Source organism: Plecotus auritus, assembly GCF_963455305.1.
Source record: "Plecotus auritus genome assembly, chromosome: 10".
Lineage (NCBI taxonomy): Eukaryota > Metazoa > Chordata > Mammalia > Chiroptera > Vespertilionidae > Plecotus > Plecotus auritus.
The window spans coordinates 59974288-59994653 of NC_137785.1; the positions used below are offsets into that span (position 1 = coordinate 59974288).

Sequence of the window (20366 nt, forward strand, 5' to 3'; positions counted from 1 at the left end):
AGGCACCCAAGTTCTTCAAGTGACGTGTGGGCCCTGGGGATCAGCGTCTCGGGTAGGATGGCTTGTGGCTAAAGGGCACGAGGCTTGCCCAGCCGGTGTGGCTCCGTGGATGGAGCATTGGCCTGTGGACTGAAGGGTCCAGGGCTCCATTCCAATCAAGGGCACGTGCCTAGGTTGCGGGCTCCATCCCCAGTGTGGGGCGTGCAGGAGGCAGCCAATCAATGATTTTCTCTCTCGTTATTGATGTTTCTATCTCTCTCTCCCTCTCCCTTCCACTCTGAAGTCAATAAAAATATATTTTAAAAAAAGAACATGAGGCTTTTCCCTTTCCGAACCTCAGCAGACACTGTTTGGATTTGCTGATGGTCCCCGAGGAAGACCGCGGCCACAATGAGCGATGAAGTTTTCGGTGGAGAACAGTAGCCACACGGCCGACAGCAGTCGCAACAGTGTCGCCGCAGCCACAGCGCCCGTGGGGCGGAGGGTGGGAGTCAGCAGCTTGCACGGGGCCGGTGGCCATCCGGAGGCCATGGGAGAAAGCTGGGCGCTGCCCCGGACAGCCTGCTGCAAATCTGCCCACGGAAGCCTTCCTAGTGGCGGGGAGGCCGAGCCGCCGGGGAGCCGGTTCCCGGGGCGGGCTCTAATATGTAAAAAGTAACTTTTGTTTGTTTCCACGTGGGATACTGTTTCTCAGAGGGTTTCACGTGGAGCTCTAATCGGGGCTGAAAATGTCAGGCGCCGGCGCTGCTCAGGTGTGCACAGCGCGTGTGGCCACCCGGGATCTGGGGATGGCATTTCCCTCTGGTTTTTGTTCAAAGAGAAGAAAGCGGAGTCCCGGGTAGCTTCCAGGCGAGAACACCGGGGCTTGCTTTTCAGCTGAAACAAACCTTTGAAACGAGGCCCCGCTTTGGGGGGAGGGGGGGGCAGAAAGAGCAGCTCGAACCTAAGGGAGGGGCTTGAACCTGGCCTCCTTCAGGATGGGGTGCCCGGGCGGCCGCCAGAAAGGCAGCGGGCAGGGCCCGGGAAGGCGCTGAGCGAGCTCGGCCACCGGGGCGGGCGGGGCGGCGGCCCGGGTCGCCTTCCCGGCCCCGCGACCCCTCGGACCCCGGACCAAGCCCCCGAGCCAGGAAACCAGGGTCCCGCAGCGGCCGTCGATCCTTCCGTTTGCGGGGCGCGAAGCGTGGTGCACGAGCGCCCAACAACGCCGCCGCCGCCGCCGCCGCCGCCGCCGCTGGGGCCGCCCCGCAGTGCCCGCGCCTGCGCGCCAGTGCGCCCGCCCCTGCGCCTGCGCGGGAAGCCCCGCCCCCGGCCCCGCGCGGGGCCGCGCCTGCATGGCGGCCGCCGCAGTGAGAGGTATTTAGCGGGAGCGCGCGTTGGGCTCGAGGACGCGCGGGCGGCGGCGGCGGCGGCGGCCAGGGGGGAGCCGGGGCGGCCGTTGCGGGGCGCGCTCTCGAGCGGCGGCGGCGGCGGCCCAGCGAGTCCGGCGGGTGTCGGCGCGGCGCGGAGGCGGGGGCTGCCCGCGGCGGCGGGGTCGGCGGCGGCGACGGGGCGCGTGTAGCCGGGGCCCGGGTCCCAGGCGCGCCCTCCGCCCTCAGGTAAGTGCAGCCCGGCCTGGAGGGAGGAGCCGCGCGGGGCCCTCGGGGAGGAGGCCCGGCGGGCCCGGCCGTGTCGGCGGCGGGAGGGCGCGGCAGCCCCCGGCCGGCGCCTTTGTCCGGGCCCAGCGGCCGCCGAGCGCCGCCCCCCGCCCCTCCCTCCGCCCGCCCGCCCCCGCGCCCCGGGCCCGCCGGCGGCGGTGGGGAGGGGGCCCGCGCGGCCGGGAGGGCGGGGAAGGGCCTGCTCACCGCGGGTCGGCCCCGCGCGCCCGGGAGGCGGGCCCGGCGGGGGAGGCGGCCCGGCGCCGGTCTTTGTTGCGAAGGGTCCGGGTGCGCGGCCAACATGGCGGAGGTCAGCTGAGCGCGGCCGCCCGCCGCCCGCCCGGCCTGCATTGTGCGCGGGGAGAATGCGGCCGCCTCCCTCGTTTGTGGCGTCGGCGGGAGGTCGCGCCCGCCGCTCGCCGGGGAGGCTCCGGCTGCTGATCGTGCGCCTCGGTGTCCCCCTGCCGCGCGTCTCGGGTACTTTGGGGTCCTTCCCCGACTCTCCCGGGTTCGCGACTTGGGCATGTGGGGTCCCTGGGCCCGCGGGGCTGCGCGAGTGTCTCGTCCCCGCCCCTGGAGAGGTGCAGGGTCTGCGCCCTGACACCCGATGTGTGCGAGTCGGGAAGACCCGGTCGTGAGCCGATGTGTCAAAGTCACCGCAGCCGAGAGCGCGGGTGTAGGACGGCGACCGGTCTGCGCGGTCCGGGCGGTTGGACACGGACCAGCCCGGCGACCTCCCGCCTGGCCAGGGTGGGAACTCTCCCGTGCACTTGGTGTTGGGAGCGCGCCCTCGGTGGTCGGACCGCCCGCTTGGGTTCCAACCCTGCCCCACCGGTTTGTGACCTTGGGCGAGAGACTTAACCTCTCTCTGCCTCCTTCTCCTTCTCCGCGAAATGGGTCAGGACGGCTCCTCCCCCCGGGACTCCCGGCTGGGAAAGGGATGCGGCGGGGCCGAGGGCTGAGGGCTGGGAGCCGGGCCCCGGCGGGCGCGCAGGGCACGCGCGCTGCGGGGCTGCTGCTCCTGTTGCTAAACTTGGGCGGCTCTCCCGCCGGCGGGGCCGTGGGAAGCGCGGATGCAGAGGCCGGAATTGGTGGAGTGACGGTGTCAGGGCTAGTTCCTGGGTTTTTCCTTTGGTGCCTTTCGTGGTTAGACATGAAAAGAGGAGGCTTGGAGGACCCGGTTGACAGGTGCTCGGAGACGGTGGGAGTTGAACTTTCTCGGGGAAGGGGGTGGGATAGGGCCCCGCGCGCTGGGATGTAAACCACGTGGAGTCAAGGGAGGGCCCGGAGCGCTCGCACAGGGTCGGGGCCGGAGGTAACCGACCCGGAGCCGCGCAGCAGTGCGTCCCCGGCGTGAGGTGTCCGGGTCGCCATCCCCTTGGGACATTCCTGAAGAGCAGAGCCTGGGGATCCGTCCGCGTCAGCAGGTTCCCTCCGGGAGGCGAGGGCTCCGCCGGGGGGGCGGGGGCGGGGGCGGGGGGGAGAGGGTTTGGTCAGCTGTTAGGAGGACTCTGGGACACGTCGATTTTGAGACTTCAAGTGGATTAAACAAAGGGTGTAGTTTGTTTTTTGTGGTGGTGGTGGTTCTGGAAATTAAAGATAAGACTCTTGTGACCCGGAACGGTTAGTTGCAGCCCCGGAGTTTGCTCTGCACATATTTTCTTTCTATTCTAGACTTGGCCTGCGTGATGCCTCCTGGCATCTTTCCAGCACGATTTAGCGGCATTTAGTAATATTTTCTACTGAAGTAGGCTAATGGACGTGGAGCTTCTCAGGATAAGTATTCCACAGACTACACATTCTGAAACAAGTTCATTTCAGGTTAGCTTAATATCGGTTGCCTCTAAGCTCTGGGAAATGCTTACACAGTTGCTGTAGAGCAATACTCTTTGCTCTCCGTCATTAAGAATATTGTAACCAGGCTAAAATTAATTGGAGTTACAAAGGGGATGTCTAGCTGTGGCAGCAATGGCATAACTGAGAATCGGGCTTTCTTTCGGGTGTTTTGAAAGCAGGTCTTACGTAACCAGGCAGCGCAGTGAGTTCAGTGACCTTGCTGAGTGCCCACTTACATCTGAAAGCAGTGCGCTTACTCCGTTTCTAAAGATGGGAGGTTTTCCTTCTTCCAGAAACCTGTTACAGACTTTGTTTATAATTACGGATTTTCTGTATACCCCTTGTAAAATGTTTGGATATTTTTGGTATAGACCTCACTACCAGCATAATTAATATATGAAACCCTAGCCTTCCCACCGCTCCCCCCACCCCTCTCCAAAAAACAAAACAGAACCCGGGGTAAAATCTTCCTCTTCATAATGTTTCTTGAATGGTTTCCTTTCAGAGGCGGTTTCTGTAATGGCTGTAAGTAAGTGGGTTTCCGTGGGCGCACTTACGGGCATCTGTGCAGGGGGCAGGGCTGTGCCTGCGCTCTGACCCACTCCTGTCCGTATGCTGGGGCACTCAGAGCGGGTTGCTTGTTGAACTCTAGACCAGCCGTGGGCAAACTACGGCCCGCGGGCCGGATCCGGCTGTTCTACCCGGTTCTCTTGCTCTCCCCTCCGCTCCTTTCCTTTGAATTTATATTAGTTCACACAAACACTCCATCCATGCTTTTGTTCCGGCTCTCCGGTCCAGTTTAAGAACCCATGGTGGCCCTCGAGTCACAAAGTTTGCCCACCCCTGCAGACTCACACGTTCTCTTGCCTGTAGGTCATCTTTAACTGACTTCATTTTTAGGAGCCGTTTTAGATGCGCAGCAAAAAAGAAGGGACTGAGGTTCCCCGCGCGCTCCGTCCCCGCACACAGCCGCCCGCTCTCAGCTCCTCCACTTTGATGTCTTGGTGGTGGTTTGTTACAATTGACCTAACGGCACTGACACACGTTATCACCCAAGTCCGTGCTTTACATTCTGCTTCACTCGCAATATTGTATATTATGAGTTTGACAAGTGCAACATAGGCTGGCACTTTTATGTATTAGGGCGCTGCTTCTACAGTCGGTTATCTCAAATCTGGCGTTGCCCCTCTCTCTCCCCCCACCCCCCTCCTCTCTCTCCCCCTCCCTCCCCCCCTCTCATTTTCACCTTTACATTCAGTCCTTCTCTTCTGCCTCTGAGTGGCCTGCCCGCTTTGGGTCTCTGTCTAACACAGTGACTGAGGGGTCAGGATAGAGCTCCGAGGTCCTCACATGGACAGAAGGACACAGCCCCCCTGAGCTGCTGTCCTGTTGCTTCCCTGCCATTCCCCCTGTGCTTGCAGGTGCCCATATGTGCCCTGTTTCCCCTTCCTGCTCAGCTCTAATCTCAGCCTGGACCCCACTTGGTTCCTCCGGACCCCCCCACCCCGACGGGGGTGCCCTCCGCGTGGTCCCCTGTAACGTATTCCCCTGGCCTGGAGGTTTTTCTGCACCCCCCACTCCTCACGCCAATAGACCGCGGTCTCTGGGGGCACCTTGTCTGCCCAGTTAGCACAGTCGGGCAGGCAGCGGCGCTCAGTGGTGTTGGACGAACGGCTGATGCCTTCACGCTGCCCTTCGCATGCTCTCCCAGCCTCACCCGCCGGGCCCCCTGGGTTCTTCCTGTTTCTGGAACCTGTCTGCGCCTTTGCTTGTGATTGTTCTCCATCTGCGCCCCCTCGGGCAGGTGAGGTAGCCTCTCTCCTCGCGTAGTTCTCACGTGAGAGCAGTTCCCAAGTCTGTGGCCCTCCGCCATGTCCCCCAACAGAGTGGCTCCGGAGATGAGCCCTCCAGGACCTGGAAGGGCCTTGGCTCTGTCACTGAGCAGTTTGTGACTCTAAGCCCCTTGAGAGCAGGGACAGTGCCTGCTTTGCATCTAAAGGCACAGTGCAAAGAACGCGCTTAATTAATTCTAACACCACTTGAGTAAGTTACTAAATTTCTCCAAATAGTACCACGCGTACACGCATACGCTATGAGGGCACGAACAGGATGACCGTTGTGATGGTACCATAGAGTCCAGTGCTGAATCGAGGCGCTGGGCAGGGGACCTGCTGCGGGAGGGTGACGCTGCCACTGAAGGAGCAGGCAGGCCCTGCGGCAGGAGGGACGGAGCCCGGGTCCCAGAGAAGAGCTGGAGCCAGTGGGGGGGGGGGTGCGGGGGAGCAGGGGCCTCACCCTCTTGTAACCTGGGAGCCCTGGCCCCTTGGGGAAGGTCAGGGAGGCGCTGCCTGGGCCCTGGATGGAGGAGTGGCAGGGACGAGGGAGGTGGATGGCCTCGATGTGTGTTTTGGAGGCAGAAAGACTAGGACTCGCCGATGGGTTAGGTCTGCGGGTGAAGGGAGCCAGGGATCCGGTGGTTTCTGGCGGGAGCAGCTGTGTGGTCCTGGTGCTGTTGACCGAGACGGGAAAGACTAGAAGGGGGGTACAGGGGCGGAGACAAAAACCCGAAGTTCTGATTTGTGGAGCTGAGTACCTGAGAGACATCAGAATGATGGGTGAGCTAGAAGGCGGCTCTGTGTGGCCAGAGGCCGGATGGGAGACAGAGCATGTGTGGGTGTGCGGAGAGTAGAATGCGGTGGAAAAGGGAGGGGTGGGTGCCAGAGAAGGGGTAAAGGCTGGGAAGTCTCGAGAAGGCGAGAGGACAGTGCCCGGTGCCGCGTGCAGGTCCTGTTCCGCCCGATGCCGATGCCGATGATGCCGATGCCGGAGGAAGAGCGCTGTGGCTCCTGCGGGGAGCGCGGGGAGAGGAGCGCACTCCTGGTTAGTGTAGCAGCAACTCCTCAGGGGTCACGGCCGATCTGAGCCAACCTTCCCACTTGCTTAAGAATGCAGCTTTTACTGACTTTTCCACACTTCTCTGTCAGACCGATTCTTACAAAGCAGCTTCTTTATCGTCCCCTTTGAAGGAAATACAGCTAAAAACCACCCGTCTCCTACCGCCCAGAGAGCTGGCCCTGGGTCATTTCTGGGGCAGGGCTTCCTGATTGCGCACGCCCGCCCTGCGCCTCCCCTGCATGTCCCGCCGGCCTGTTTCTCCACGTGAAACTTAGGTTGTAAGGAGCCGTATTAGCGTCCGCTGCCGCTGTAACGTCACATGCTCGGTCAGGGCGGCGGTCGGATGTGGCCCTCTGAGGGCATGGTTTGCCTGCTGCTGTGGCATTGGTGAACTAGGAGGCGATGGAAGCACAACATGATGTATGGATGAGAGAAGCCAGGCACGCGGTCATGACTAATCAGAGAAATTCTTCCTCGGCCAGTTAATGAAAGGAAGCAGGTTCCCACATGAAATGGAGACTAAAAGCCCATCTCCTACTGCGTGTGGAATGGCAAAGCAATGGCCAAAGGCTCTGGAATCACCAAGACAGCACTGAAGACTGAGTTGCAGCTGTTCTGTTTAGGTTGAAAGCTGTTTAACGTCACCCCAGTCGGGGCTGGAGGCGTATTCCCCAGGAAGTGCAGGTGACCAGTGCGCTCCTGGGCAGTCCTGGACTTCCGCTTCCTCTGGCCCCTCGAGCTGGTCTCAGTGTGGCAGTTTTGTGAAAAGTTAAGCTCTCTGTAAAGCCAGCGTAGGAAAGGATCGTTCCTAGGTGAGAAAGTCCTTTAAGGCTCACTGCACTAGAAACCGGTTAAGTGGCAGCCGATCTTCGGCAAACACGCTTGGTTACCTGTCCAAGCGGAAGGCACCCTCGGCATGGCCAGCCTGGGCCTCCGGGGCTAGGCCTCCAGCGAGGTGATGAGCCAGGCAGGTCGGCTTTGGAGGCCCCAGGCGAACACCTGTTTTGGGACTTGGATCTCCTCCGATACACTCGTTACCCACCTTCCTTAATCCAGACAAAAGCCACCCGAGGCTGGAAATGTCCCAGCTTTACACTTTGGGGGAAGGCGGGGCGCGGGGCGGGGGGGGGGGGTGGCTGGGCTTCAGTGCTCGTGTAGGTGAGAGCGCTCTGCCCTTACTGCCCCGACGCGCTGCGGAGAAGTCTGTGCGTAGATGGACTTGGTGAGGTTCGGGCCGGGTCCTTTGGAAGTTTGGGAAAAGGGAAACTCTACCCCCTTTGCTTGTTCTATCCCTTTGGGTTCTGCCTTAATTCTGATGGAAAGAGTTTCTCCGCCTAAAACATTGGGAGTCTCCTCCTCAGAACCCCGAGGCCTGTCTGAATGCATATATTGGAAGCTGAGACGTAGGTAATAATTTCATTTGTCAGCAAGCTGCAAGTACCTTCTCCTCCTAATGTAGCTTTGGGGAAGGAGGCTGAGGTGGCGAACACACTGGATAGGGTGGCAGCGATGCGAGCCGAGATCTGCTGGGAAAGTGGGTGGTGCCGGCCGGCCGGCCCTGCCCGAGGCCCGCGCCTGCGGGTTTGGAGGCCGCCCCAGCGGCTCTAATGACAGGCCGCTCCGAGCGCAGCTGACGCAATGCCAGCCGAGGCGGGCTCTGCGGGGCGAGGGTAATGCTGAGAACCAAACAAGGTGCTCTGGCTAATGGGGCCGTTCAGGACGGCTCTCCCAGGGCGGGAGGAGACTCCGCGTGGAGGCTGAAGTGGGAGTCAGTGCCGTGCGTGTGCGTGTGCGTGTGCGTGTGTGTGTGTGTGTGTGGCTGCTCGCACTGCAGTGCTGTTGGGGGGGGGGTGGAGTTGAAAGTGTGGGGCCGACGGTAGAAATGGAGAAGCAAGTTAGAATTGAGGAACCGCCCAGCGCCGGGTCAGTAGTTGCTGGGTGGAGCGGGGAGCGCGCTCTTACCCCGAGCGCCGCGGGGGCGGGGAAGGGGCCGTCCTGCCACGGTGCCCGCAGCCTGCAGCTCAGGTGGCAGCCACGGAGTTGGGGCCCACATCCCACCCTGACTCTAAGCCGGCTGGGGAGACGCCTGGGGTCCAGGGGTGGCCCCGCTGGGTGGGAGGGGCGCGGTGCAGAGCCGGAGTCCCCCTGGGCCGGGTGGGCGGGGCGGAGCCTGCGGGCCTCCCCCCCACCGCGCCCCACCCTCCCCGGGGCCCCGCCCCGCAGAGCCTCTGGGGCCGCCCGCCGGCTCTCCCTTCTCCCTCTCCCTTGTCCCGGCTGGAGCCGGCTTCTCCAGCTGCGCCCGGCCTGCCAGGCTCCAAGGGCTCTTCCCCAACCACCGCCGAGCCGGCCTTCCCAGGGTGCGCGCCGCGCACCTCCCGCCCGCCCTGCCCCGACAGGCCGGAGCCTGCCCATGGGTCTGGGGAGGGGACGCTGCTGGGCGGCGCCGCGATGGCGCCCGCGCTGTGGAGACGCAGGCGAATTTGAGCTGGGGAGGTGCAGCCCGCGGCTTGTGGGCCAGGACAGGCCTCCCTTCCCGGCCGCCATAGCCCTCGCCGGCGCCTCTGAGGAGCGGGGAGCGGATGGAGGGGCACCCCCCGGGGCTTGCTGACCACCTCCCGACGCGCAGGAGCGGAAGCTGCTCAGGAGGGCCCTGCCGCTGGGGGGGCCGGCTGCCTGGCTCCCATGCCCGGGAAGTGCGCCTCGCCCAGCCTGCACTCCTGGAGGGGCGTCTTGCTCACCTGCTTGCCTGCCGCTGGGACGAGGAGGAGAAAAGGTACATCTTGGCCTTTAAGAGACCGGGCTGCTTAAAGGGAACCCGGGCCGTGGTGAGCCGGGCTCTGATTGGAGGACGGGCTGCAGCACTCAGCTCACTAGCTCCCCCTTCAGGGTACACCGCGCCCTCCGCGGAGCGCCGGCACCGGCACCGGCACCGGCACCGGCACCGGCACCGGCACCGGCACCGGGTCCACCGGCACTGGGTCCACCGGCACCGGGTCCGGGCTGCCCTGCGCAGGGGGCTGTGGGTGCTTCTCTGGCCGAGGAGGCAGCTGGTTCCGCCTTTGGAGCTTGGGCGGTCCTAGCAGCTGCCGTGCAATTGCAGGGCCTCCATTCACTAGAAACACCGGGGCATTTCACCGTCTCCCACTTTGGGTAGGGTTTTAAATCGTGCTCCACGGTGCTGGGCAAAGAAGAGGATCCATTGGAGCTTGAACCTGAACCAGTTACACTGCTTGCTAGGCCTCCCTTAAACAGGGCCTTTGCTGTGGGTTACATCAGGTTGAAGGCACCGAGGTGACTGGCCCCCGTGAGAACAGCGCCCAGTGGGCCATGAAGCAGGCCTGTGGCACTCACTGGACATCTTGGCAATGCTGCCACCATTGTTTTACGCTGACCTCAGCGCGGGGCCATCGTGGGCCCTGGAACCTCCTTTGCACTCCCTCCTGCGGGGCCGGACCCTGGCTGTTGGGGCCTCAGACGGAGAGCACGGACCGCGTTGTCCTGACTCCACGCGAGGGCTGCCGGGATTCTGCTCCCCTTTCCTTTCCTTGAACTTGAGAATATTTTCGTGGCAGTGGGCTTGATCTCTTTTTTGTGCCCTCAGCCCTTGTTAAGGTGTAGAATTGAGTAATGTAGGACCCCAAGTGGCATTTACATGGTCACGTGGGTAGCCAGCATTGTTTTTTTCCTTTTCTTTTTTGTTAGCAGCATTGTTTTCAAAGGTAAATTCTTTGCAACAGAATAACAATTATAATTGAGACAACATTAACTTTGAGGCATTAAACTTTAATTTAGTAGAAATATGGCTGATGTAGTTAATGGTCCGCGCTCTCAGGCCAGGAGGCTGGTCTTCTGTCGCTGAACCCAGGCCACAGGCCGATTCCTGGGGAAGGCGCTGTCTTACCGTTCACTCAGCCCGAGTGCCGTCCCACTGCCGGCCTGTCTCCCAGGGCCCAGGTCTGCCGTCAGCGGTTTTGCTCTGTGTTTCAGCACAGGGAGCCCGGGCACAGGGCATTCTTACCGGGGACACCCACCCCGGGCCGTGTGTCTGCTGCCTTCCTCTTTCCTCTTGGACTTCAGCGACTTCAGTTTCTCAGTGCTTGGGGTCCAGGTTGTATTTCAGCCTTCCCGCCACCAGGGCATCCCAGGGTGGATTTCACTTTCTCTTTCAGTAAGAAGGGAGTTGTGTGTGTCTGGAACATGTTGAAGAGAGATTTCATCCAGCAGATGACTCCTAATCAAAACGCATATTTTTTGTGATAACTTTTTTTTAACCATTTGTTTCCCTGGTTTTGCTCACAGTAAATTTTGCATGAGCCCTGGCTGGTTGGCTCAGTGGGTAGAGCATCGGCCTGGGGACAGAAGGGTCCCAGGTTCGATTCCGGTCAGGGCACATGCCTGGGTTGGGGGCTCGATCCCCAGTAGGGGGCGTGCAGGGGCAGCCGATCAATGATTTTCTCTCGTTATTGATGTTTCTCTCCCTTCCTCCCTGAAATCAATAAAAATACCTTAAAACATTTTTGTTGCATGAAACATGACTTTGTGAAACAAGTTACAACGATGACTTTTCTCCTTCCTCCTTTCACTTTTTTATGTCTTTCTTTTAGAAATGAGCCGCCAGACTGCGACAGCGTTACCGACTGGGACCTCCAAGTGCACACCGTCCCAGAGGGTGCCCGCCCTGACGGGCACCACCGCGTCCAACAATGACCTGGCCAGTCTCTTTGAGTGTCCCGTGTGCTTTGACTATGTGCTGCCGCCCATTCTTCAGTGTCAGAGCGGCCATCTGGTCTGTAGCAACTGTCGCCCAAAGCTCACGTGTTGTCCAACCTGCCGGGGGCCCTTGGGATCCATCCGCAACTTGGCGATGGAGAAAGTGGCCAACTCAGTCCTTTTCCCTTGTAAATACGCCTCTTCCGGGTGTGAAATAACTCTGCCACACACGGAAAAAGCAGACCACGAAGAGCTCTGTGAGTTCCGGCCTTACTCCTGCCCGTGCCCCGGCGCGTCCTGCAAGTGGCAAGGCTCGCTGGACGCCGTGATGCCCCATCTGATGCATCAGCACAAGTCCATCACCACCCTGCAGGGGGAGGACATCGTCTTCCTCGCCACAGACATCAACCTCCCCGGGGCCGTGGACTGGGTGATGATGCAGTCCTGCTTCGGCTTCCACTTCATGCTGGTCTTGGAGAAGCAGGAGAAGTACGACGGGCACCAGCAGTTCTTTGCGATTGTGCAGCTGATAGGAACGCGCAAGCAAGCGGAGAATTTTGCTTATCGACTCGAGCTAAATGGTCACAGGCGGCGATTGACTTGGGAAGCCACTCCGCGATCGATTCATGAGGGAATTGCAACAGCCATCATGAACAGCGACTGTCTAGTCTTTGACACCAGCATTGCACAGCTTTTTGCAGAAAATGGCAACTTAGGCATCAATGTAACTATTTCCATGTGTTGAAGTGGCAATCCGACATTTTCTGGCCAGTGTTTAAACCATTGCGTCCACTTTCACAGAGAACAGGCCGCCTCCGCCTGCCCCCGAGACTGTCGGTAGGTGGCGCTAGTCCCATGAAGGTAAATAAACGGAAAGGCTGTTCAGTACAGGAAACGGCTGCATGTAGTAACACTAATATATTTAAAGTAAGTCAACAGTAAACCACTGAAAAAATATATATATACACCCAAGACGGGCATCTTTTGTATTAAGAAAGGAAGCATTGTAAAATAATTCTGAATTTGTGTTTGTTGTAGATTGAGTGTACTGTTGAAAAATACTTTCGTTTCTGGGTGTGAGCGTGTGGGTGCGTGTGCGCGCGCGTGTGCGTGTGTGTGTTTGGGGTTTTTTTCCTTTAACTGACAAGCCATGTTGAGTGGTCTTGGGCCACTGCTTCCCCTCTCCTGAGTCAATGCATAGTGCTGCTGTGTGTGTATATATTTTTTGTGTGTATTTGCTAATTTTTATTAATTCTAGTTTTTCATTAAATAAATTTGACTTTCTTTTCTGTAATTCAAGCTTTTCCCATCTTTTTTTGTACCTTTTTTAAAGTTAGTGTTTTTTTGATATGCATAATTGTTTAAGGTAAAGTTTATACATATGTGTTCCATACATATTTTTTCTCCCCATTAATCAGTTTATTAGAAATACTTTAAATTCAGCCATCTTGTGAAGATGCGAGTTCCAGAAAGGAGAGGGAACATCGGAAGGAGATCAGAAGCTACTTAAAGCACCTAGAAGATGGTTGGTCGGTCCGTCTCTCTCTCTCTCTTTTCCAGTTGAGTCACGCCTTCAGACTTATTCTTTCAAAGGTAGTAGGATATACTGATTTTTAAAAAATATTGATAAATCAGCCCTCCCCCCAATACCTTGGACAAATCACATATGTTTAAAATTTGTTCTCTCATATTTATTGGTTTTGCAAAAGAAGGCATCATCTCACACAGTATTTGTAATTAAAAGCAAAGCATTTGTTTAAAAAAAGGCAGTTTGCAAAAAAAATGTTTTTGGTCTTTTATAATTCTCATTAAAAGAATATCTGGCAAATTAAAAACTCTTTGTGTTGCTTTAGCTCTAAGTTGATGAAAATACAAAGCTGTTTTCCTGTCCGATTCTGTGCCTCACAGCAGAAATCAGTGTGCCGTTTTGAAATGCAGGAGTTTTATTGTAAAGTACAGCACAGCACAGGCCACAGCGAGCCCCAGGTCCCGACTCGCCCTCCCGGAACACTGGCACCTACCAGCAGGGCTGGGCAGTGTGTAACGTGCAGACCCCATGCTCATCCAAGAACCCGCGGTGTCCTGACGTCCCTGTCCTTCCCGTTTGGAATAGAAGACTGGAGCCCATTACCGGCTGGACTAATCGTTCGGAATGGAGGGTGTTTCACGCTGCGTTCTTCGTCTCCACAACACACCGACGTGGTGCGTGGGGTGGGGAAAGCTATGGCCCAGGAGGCTCCCCCGCCTGACCTGGTTGTCCCAATCCTGGGTGAGTGGGGAGAGAAGTGGAGAGCCCGCAGACGGGGAATCGGCACAGGCCGGCGGGACGGGGAGGCGGGTCAGGATGACGAGCGTGGGGACCAGCCCAGAAAGGTTGGCGGCCTCCCTCTGGGGACTGGACTTGGTAAGGTGACAGGCATTCGGGGCCGGCGTGTTTCTAACGTGTGTGAACGCGGGCCGCTCTGCCTGCGTGATGTTGCGTGTGCTGCTTCCCTCCGCTACGTAGGGACGTGTGGGCCTCCTCACAGCGGTACTTAACCTGAACACGTCATTTGCACAAAGACTAACCGGCTGCGTTCTCACCTTTGCCCCAGTGCCCCTTCCACATCGACGGGGCTCTAAGGTCATGGTCTCTACCAGTCGTTCTTGACCTCGACTGGGCGTCTGAATCCCCCGAGGCTCGTAGAACAGGTTTCTGAGTGTGGGTGGGAGGTCCCTGGTGGGGCTGCAGAATGGACGTTTCTAGCAAGTCCTCAGGGGGCAGATGTTCTGTCTGGGGCCACAGAGGGACCGCGCTCCACCTTCCCAGGGACAGACGATCACCAAAGACAGAAGCAGCCAACGCTATCTGTTTATTAGCATCTCCGAGCAGCACGCCCGCGGGGAGGCTCGCGCCTGCTGATCAGCTCACAAGGAAAGGGACGTCTCGCTTACCCGCGGGTGTGGACAGCCAGCCCTGCCAGTGCCTCGGTGCGTCAGGGCCAAGTGCCCGAGACGAGCTCTGAGCCTACAGTTTGCTATTTAAGAGGCCGGGTCTGGTCTTGACCGAGAAGCCCCCGTCGAAAGCGGCGTTCAGGACTTCATCCAGGCAGCTCGCCGTGACGAAGCTCAGGTCGCGGCGCACGTTGCCCGGGATCTCCTCCAGGTCCTTCTCGTTCCTCTGAGGGAGGATGACCCGCTTCAGGCCCGCTCTGTGCGCGGCCAGCACTTTGTCTTTGATGCCGCCCACCTGCGGAGGGAGGATACACAGACGGTGACCTTCTCCGCTGTGCAGGAAGCCCCGCCCAGCACCTTCACCGCTGCTTTAAAACATCCAGATCACCTCCCGTCTGTCACACAGGAGCTGGGAGAGCGACTGAAAAGGTTAGCAAATAGTGAATTCTCTTGGTTTCAGTTAGTGTTAGAGCACATCCTTTTAATGGGGAAGATTCCCGTTTTCTTCTGTCCATGTTCCTGTCTGTTGTCAAGGTCTACACTTACAGCCTCTGCAGGTACGGCTTGCCTGCGGGCCGATGGGGCTGACTCGGAAAAAGCGTTGTGCTAGCTGACCAGACACGCCGTAGAGCTCAGCTGTGCCCCAGGGTGACGCCCGCTGCACAGGTTAGCGCAGGACCGCTGGGCCACCCCGGGAGGAAACGGGTCCCCACGACCTAGGCTCCGTGGCTTTAAAAGATGTCCACAAAAAGCAAAAACACACAGACATGGAGGCTAAGTAACATGTGCCTAGGCAATGGATGGGTTCATGAGATCAAGGAAGAAATGAAAAGATACCGTGAACCAGATGAAAATGAGAACACACCCACAACCTAGGGGCCGCAGTGAAAGCAGTCCTCAGAGGGAAGTCACAGCATTACCGGTCTACGCGGAGAGAAAAGGAAGATCTCGATCTAACTACACTTAGAGGAACTGAAAAAGAACACAGAGCCCAAAGTGAGTGAGAGAGAGGAAACGACAAAGAGCGGAAGTAAACAAAACGGAGTGAAAAAGAAAAACCAACACGAGGGACCCCAGAGACAATGGCTGGTTCTCTGAGGAGATAAACAAGATAAATCTCCAAACAGACTCGTCGAGAAAGAGCCCAAAGGAAGCCAGAGATGAAAGAAGTGACAATTGACACTGAAGAAACGCAAAGGAGCGAACAAGGAAACGTGAACTCTGCGCCAATACATCCGACCATCTGGACCAAATGGGTGCGTTCCTAGAAACATACCATCCTCCAGAACTGGGTCAGGAAGCATCAGAGAATCGAAATGGACAAGTTACAACGAGTAAAACTGAAGCAGTAATTACAAGCTCCCAACAAAGAAAAGCCCTGGACCAGGTGGATTTACAGGTGAATTTTACCAAACTTTCAGAGAAGAACTAGCCCCATCCTTCTCAAACCGTTCCACAATATTCAGGAGGAGGGAGGACTTCAAGTTCCTTTTACCAAGCCAGCATCATCCTAATTCCAAAACAAGGTGAAGAGACAACTCATCAACACAAGGAAGGATAAAATCACAGGATCATACCAACAGGTGCAGGAAAGTCATCAATAAAACCCAGCACCCATTTATGATAAAAACAACAACGCTCAGCAAAGCGGGAACAGAGGGAACATACCTCCAGTGGGACCCCATCAAACTGAAGCTTCTGCACAGCAAAGGAGCCACCCTATCTAATAAAGAGGGAATATGCTAATTGACCCTCACACCATTGCAAAGATGGCTGCGCCCACAGCCAATAAGGAGGGAGTATGCTAATTGACTGCCACGCCCTCAAAGATGGCAGCATCCACAGCCACAAGATGTCGGTGCCCAGTCCCCTCGGCCCTGCCAGGGTGCAGGCACGTGGCAAGGCCGGGCCCACCCCCAGGCTCAGGTAACCAGGGCCGGCCGAGGCTTGTGCTGCCGGCAGTGGCAGCAGCACAGGTGTGATGGGGCATCGCCTTCCCCTGATCACTGGGTCGCCTCCCGCCCCTGAGGGCTCCCGGACTGTGAGAGGAGGCAGGCCAGGCTGAGGGATCCCCCCTCCAGTGCATGAATTTTCATGCACCGGGCCTCTAGTCAAACAATAAAAAGAACAGCCACAGAATGGGAGAATATATTTGCCAGTGACACATCTGATAAGGGTTAATATCCAAAATTTATTTAAAAAACTCAACACCAAAAAACAAAAAAACCCAAACAATCCAATTTAAAAGATGGGCAAAGGACTTCTCCAAAGAGGATCTACAGATGGCCAACAGACATGAAAAGGTGCTCAGCCGTGTTCATCATTAGAGAGACGCCCATCACCCGATGACCACAATGAGATACACCTCACACCTGTCAGTGGCGATCATCAGTACATCCACAAGCAGCAAGTGCAGGGAGAACGTGGAGACGGGAACCCTCCTGCCCCTTTGGCAGGAATGCTGATCAGTGCAGCCATTGTGGGAAGCAGAACACCAATAACGAACAAAGAAAGGGAAACTAAGAAAATAACCCCATTTACATGCATCAAAAACCCCACAAAAAACCTAGGTACAATTAAAAATTATATATATATATATATTGATTTCAGAGAGAAAGAGAGAGAAACATCAATGAGGAGAGAGAATCATTTGATTGGCTGCCTCCTGCACGCCACCTACGGGGGATCGAGCCTAAAACCTGGGCATGTGCCCTTGACCGGAATTGAACCTGGGACCCTTTCAGTCCGCAGGCCGACACTCTATCCACTGAGCCACACCAGCTAGGGCACCTCGGTATAAATTTAACCAAGGATGTAAGACTTGTACTTGCAAAATATGACACTGAACAGGGAAACTGAAGAAGATACAAGGGGAAGTATATACGGTGTTCATGGATAGGAAGACTTAACATCATTAAAATGTCCAGCTACCCAAGCAACCTATAGATCCGATGCAGTTCCTGCCAAGACAGTTCCGGCGTATTGCACAGAACTAGAACAAAGATTTCAAAAACGTACGTGGAGCCACCAAAGACCCTGAACAGCCCAGCAATCTTGAGAAAGAAGAGCCAAGTTGGAGGAATCCCGCTCCTGATCTCAAACTAGACCGGACGCTGCCTGTGCTGGCTGTCAGCCCACCCCCGCAGCCCCCTCCAGGGCTTTCTGTGTGCCCCCGAGCACACTTCCAGGCCCCTTCCTCCGCGTGCGAGTCGACGGACCCGTGTGCGGGAAAGCGCTGTTTCAGGGGCTGCCGGGAAGGCCCGGGTACGAAGCTCCGTGTGAACTACTTCCCCTCGGGGCTCTGACGGCGGGCGCTGCACCCGGGTCACTAGAGAGGGCGGCGAGGAGGACGGGCCGCTTTCCTGCCGGGCAGGCCTTCCGAGCTGAGGCGAGTCCCAGTCCATTTCTCTGAGCAGAACCCTGGGAGTCAGACGTCGGATCGGCCCGACGGTTTCCGTATTACTTTTCTGAGTAGCCGACCCTTCTAAAGCCCTCGTTTTAAATGCGAGCGCTCTCGGCCTCGGCCTCGGCCCTGGAGTCCCGCCTGGCTGCAGCGGGTCCAGCCTCCGCGCTGCTGCCTCGCTGGTCTCCTGTAACAGCGGACACTGAGGCTCACGGGGAGCCGCTGCGCCCCTGCTGGGTGTGCAGGGGGAGCCCCTGCCCGGCCAGCAGGCTGCTGGGGAGGCCGCTGGGCCAGAGACCTCAAGTGCCCGGGTTCCTTCCCGTCTCCTTCCCGCACTCCTGGGCCAGCGCTTCTCCCAGACGGACGCTGGGACGGCCGTCTCCCCTCGTCAGAACGCCTCCGGCTTCCCGACGCTGCTGAGCTATCGGCGTGGACCCCGCTCATTGCTGAGGGTCAGAGCGTGCCCCCTTCATTCCTCCGCCTTCACCCGGGAGCTGGAGACGGGGGTCCTGAAGCCCTTGCTCGTCTGCTTTTGGGCACAGCTGGCGTTACCGCTGTCACCGTCACCTTAGCTCCGGGGTGGCTAGGACGAGACCAGCGCTCCCGAGTGCACCCCTCGAGCGTGGCGGCATAATCGGGCCCAGAACCTGACCTTCTGGTGGACTTAGGACAACTGGGCCCCGAGAGCACTGGTAACGCCGCGATCTTCACGGGTCATCCTGGGACCTGCTCACCATCATCTCCTCCAGCAAGGACCTCTCAGGTGAAGAACAGCCTCTTCATTCCTCGTTTGCTACGAACCTGACAGCACTCTGCTGCAGGCGCTAACGGGCAGCTAACGACTCACAACCTAACACTCCCAGGGTCTGCGTTTTATCGTGTTTCCTTAAAGTTTTTAAAAGAAGGTGTTTTTATTGATTCAGAGAGGAAGGGAGAGGGAGAGAGAGAAACATCAGAGATGAGAGAACCATGGATCGGCTGCCTCCTGCACGCCCCACACTGGGGATGGAGCCCACAACCCAGGCCTGTGCCCTGACCGGGAATTGAACTGTGACCTCCTGGTTCCTAGGTCAGTGCCTAACCACTGAACCACACCAGCCTAGCTTTTCCGTGCTTTTATGAGTAGTTGAAGCTACAGGCCAAGAAGGTGTGGAGTTGTTTAAGTTGAGCAGTTAGCCCTCAGCAGTTCCCAGGTGTCATGCTCACTCAGCCACATGTCCACCAGCTCAGCCCGCTGACGATCTCGGGGAGGACGGAGGCTCCCGGGGGCCCACAGGCGAGAACTGGCTGAAAGTGTCACCCCAGCCCCACCCTACCTCAGGCCTGTGCTGTGCAGTGAACACTGCTCGCTGAACAAAGCCCCAGATCTCCAACTAAACAGCCAGTATCACCGATGACCACACTGACTTGCCCTTAGCCAGCTGTGGGCAAACTACGGCCCGCGGGCCGGATCCGGCTGTTCTATCCGGCCCGCGGAGCCGAAAGAGCGGAGGGTTCTCTTGCTCTCCCCTCCGCTCCTTTCCTTTGAATTTATATTAGTTCACACAAACACTCCATCCATGCTTTTGTTCCGGCCCTCCGGTCCAGTTTAAGAACCCATTGTGGCCCGCGAGTCAAAAAGTTTGCCCACCCCTGCCTTAGCCAGTCCTCATTCTTAGAAGAAAGAACATGGGAAAATTGTTCTGGGATTTGATGAAAATGTAAAAACTTGAGTTACCAGTATAGCTATAAGCATTTCCTATGTATTTAAAACTCAGGTTTTCACCGGAAGAAGGCAAACCACTTTTAGATTTAAACTACGGTTATTCAAAACTGAAAAGGAACAGACGCACCGGAAGCACCAGGCCCCGCAGCGTGATCTCCCCCGTCATGGCCACGTCGGAGCGCACCAGCCGCCCGCTGAACAGCGAGGCCAGGCAGGTCACGATGGTGACCCCCGCAGACGGCCCGTCCTTGGTGACGGCTCCAGCCGGGAAGTGCAGGTGGATGTCTGTGTTGTCGAGAAGATCGAAACTTCCAGAAGCTTACAGAGGAAAGAAGGATTTTAATGTAGGAACTTACACTTTTCCTTTTTCTCCTAAAAAAGAAAATCAAAAGTGATTAAAAAAAAAAAAAGAACGTTCTGGGCAAAGGACTCCTTCACCACGTTAACGGGCGGTGCGACCGAGGGCGTCTGAAGAGCAGTCTCCCGCCCCACGTGGGAGGAGGGACGGCACAGCCCGCACCGTCTCTGGGCCAGGCGCTGGCGGGCGGCGCTGAGGCAGGATCGAGAGCTCCCCCGGGCTCCCCGACAGAGGCCGCTTAGCGAAGGCGTGGCTGACCACAGCTCGGCTCCGGCTCCTCATGACACTCGGAGCCTCCGGGCCACCTCTGCAGGCTCGGCTCGGCGGCCCCCCACCCCATCCCCTGTCACTCACCGTTGGTCAGGTGGTATTTCTTGGCGTTGCTGCGGAGCCAGCTGATAGCGAGGTGGGCGGACTCCTTCATGACGTCCCCCAGCTGGCCCGTGAGCGTCAGCTGGCCTTCGCCGTCCATCCGACTGGCCTCCACGAACATGATCTCCCCGCCTAAGGGCGTCCACGCCAGGCCGATGGCCACGCCCGGCTGACTCAGGCGCTCAGACACCTGCAGAGGAGGGGGGCGGGTGAGGAGCCGAGCGTGCAGGCCGACGGACCCACACCGCCAGTGCCCGCGCCCCCAGGACTGGGCGTCACGCTCACACGGCTGGGCGTGGCCTCCTGTGGGACACGCCGAGCTCACGGGGCCTTTCTCAGGAGCCTTTTACCTAACGTGTCTGATGACGTGGAGCCCCGCAGCTGCCTTACACACCCGTCTTCCGGGACGAGCCCGCTCGGGTGCCGGCCACCTCATCGGCCTGTATCTGCAGTGCGCCCGATGCCAGCACTAGCCACCGTGGCTGTTTCAGGAAGCGGGACCCTCCGGGAACCCACCCG

The 20366-nt window shown here is 58.0% G+C and overlaps 2 protein-coding genes across 5 annotated transcripts in view; one reads left to right on the top strand and one right to left on the bottom strand.

Moving 5' to 3' along the window:
- The first annotated feature begins 1311 nt into the window (after positions 1-1311).
- SIAH1 (siah E3 ubiquitin protein ligase 1) lies at positions 1312-12906 on the top strand. 4 transcript variants are annotated; one of them, XR_013959237.1, is made up of 3 exons: positions 8918-9138; positions 10970-12002; positions 12494-12905. XR_013959237.1 is itself a non-coding variant. In XM_080645411.1 (2 exons), the coding sequence occupies exons 1-2, from the start codon at positions 1332-1334 to the stop codon at positions 11818-11820; spliced, it is 873 nt and encodes a 290-aa protein (XP_080501537.1). In that variant the 5' UTR covers positions 1312-1331; the 3' UTR covers positions 11821-12905. The 4 variants fall into 4 exon arrangements, 3 of the variants coding, with proteins under 3 accessions (XP_080501537.1, XP_080501538.1, XP_080501536.1); XM_080645411.1 differs by lacking the exon at positions 8918-9138 and adding an exon at positions 1312-1353 and having other exon boundaries at positions 10970-12905; XM_080645412.1 differs by lacking the exon at positions 8918-9138 and adding an exon at positions 1417-1595 and having other exon boundaries at positions 10970-12906.
- Positions 12753-20366, bottom strand: part of LONP2 (lon peptidase 2, peroxisomal) — a 45139-nt gene continuing 37525 nt past the window's right edge. Inside the window, exons 13-15 of the mRNA XM_080645409.1 lie at positions 19830-20037; positions 19245-19435; positions 12753-14304 (exon numbers count right to left, since the gene is read on the bottom strand). Coding sequence (XP_080501535.1) covers positions 14083-14304; positions 19245-19435; positions 19830-20037 — 621 coding nt within the window. The 3' untranslated portion in view covers positions 12753-14082. The remainder of the gene's footprint in view (positions 14305-19244; positions 19436-19829; positions 20038-20366) is intronic.